General features: G+C 68.3%; 1 protein-coding gene across 1 annotated transcript in view; it reads right to left on the bottom strand.

Moving 5' to 3' along the window:
• Positions 1-1,690, bottom strand: part of NID2 (nidogen 2) — a 22,739-nt gene that overhangs the window by 10,799 nt on the left and 10,250 nt on the right. The window contains 5 exon segments of the mRNA XM_019474778.1: positions 1-2; positions 4-73; positions 151-300; positions 947-1,175; positions 1,220-1,373. The exon segment at positions 1-2 is cut by the window's left edge and continues 159 nt beyond it. Of these exon segments, the coding sequence (XP_019330323.1) occupies positions 1-2; positions 4-73; positions 151-300; positions 947-1,175; positions 1,220-1,373 (605 nt within the window).

Raw genomic sequence — 1,690 nt, 5'->3', positions numbered from 1 at the left:
TCCTGGAAGCGGACGGACGCCCGTCCCCCTGTCAGGCTCCCACTCACCTTCCCGTTGAGGCGATGCACGGCCCCTGGGCAGGGAGACGGGCAACCCTGGCAGCAGCCGCCTAGGCACGGGGTGCCCGTCCCCGCCGCCCGCCCCGCGTACCTTCGGGCAGGCACTGCCGCCCATTGCCGTAGTAGGTGGCCCGGCAGTGGCAGCAGATGCCGGTGGCGTAGTCGGTGCAGAAGGCGTGCGGGGAGCAGCGCCCGTGGTGCCGGGCGCACGTCTCCTTGCTGGCCGCGCTGTAGGTGAACACTGGGGCCAAGGGCAGAGGGTTGGGGACACGGTGACAAATCCACCCCTCCTGGGGGTGGGCACCCTGCCGCCCCAGTCCCAAAAACACCGTCGGGAGATGGGACAGCCGGCAGCGGCGCTTCCCAAGAAAGCCGCCTGGGATGCACATGGGAGGCTCAGGGTTTCAAACCTGTTGCCTGATTTCAGGCAGATCTGACAGAGGGCGAGAGATCGAGTTCTTGCGTGTTTTTGGGAGACAGCTGGCCAGGGACAGGGCTTTGCTCCCCCGGGCACATGCCACAGCGGCTCCCCAGCCAGCTCAGCGGTGAGGAGGGGGCGGCAGGGCCAGTGTTGGGACCTGTTCCCCGAGCTTCCCGTCCCCCTGAGCTTCCCATCCCCCCGAGCTCCCCTCCTTGCAACGCAGGGCAGAGCAGCAGCAAACCCGGCGGGTGGGGATGTGGGGCTCCAGCAGCCCCTTGGCAGCAGGATTTGGCTGCGGGGAGAGGAGCTGGAAGGGCAGCAGCTTTGCAGGAGCGATGCCAGCCCACACTAGCCTCAGCCCCGGCTGCTCGGGAAGAGATGAGCTTGCAGCAGAGAGGTCTTTTTTAGGGAGCCACCCACCACGAGACGTCCCTGTTCGCTCATCGGAGGGGCTGCGGCCACTCACCATCAGGGTTAAAATGCACGTCTTCCTCCACGCCAACGCCATGATGCCCGGAGCTGTAGGAAGAGGGGTTGGGGGAGTAGCTCCGCCGGGTGCCACCATCCCCATTAGGGTGCAGCCGGCGGCTCCGCTCCTGCCCCGGGGACGCGGGCAGCCCCTCGGGGACAATGCCCAGCAGCGCCGGGGCGTGGGGTCCGTGGTCTGGATGCAGTGACGTGGCCTCCGAGCTGTGCTGCAGTGGCACGCGACGCGTGGTGCGGCATGGCTGTAGAGCGCGTGGGCATAGTCGGCGGTGCTGGGGGCACGGGGTTCGGGGCTCTGCGGCATAGGGGGGCTGGCCGCCCCGCTGATTCCTGGCTCCACGTGCTCCAGGGGGGCTGCGCTGCCCACGTGGAAGACCCACACGCCGGGCAGCCCCGTGTTGCTCTCCCTGCAGGACAGCAGCACACACCCGTGTCCATCGCAGCCGTGCTGGAAACGCCCTCCCCCCAAAGGTACCCACCCTGCTCCGCACCACCCCTCCCGGGACCCCAAATGCAGCTCCCAAAAAGCTCCCGTGCACATGGGGCTGAGCCCCCCGACGCAGCCTATCGCCCCCAGCTCGCTCCCCTCCTTCTTCCAGCCTTTAAAAGGCTCCAGGGCTGGGAGAAGGTGACCCTGCTCCCCCTGCCCGCCCCGCACGGTCCCCCAGGCACCACGCACCACTCCAGGTGCCTCAGAGCCTGCTCGCTGCTGGCTGCGGAAGAG

Source organism: Aptenodytes forsteri, unplaced genomic scaffold (genome assembly GCF_000699145.1).
Source record: "Aptenodytes forsteri isolate BGI_AS27 unplaced genomic scaffold, ASM69914v1 Scaffold76, whole genome shotgun sequence".
NCBI classification, from domain to species: Eukaryota; Metazoa; Chordata; class Aves; order Sphenisciformes; family Spheniscidae; genus Aptenodytes; species Aptenodytes forsteri.
Note: the sequence above shows the minus strand (reverse complement) of the source record. Positions and strands in the feature narration are given on the sequence as shown.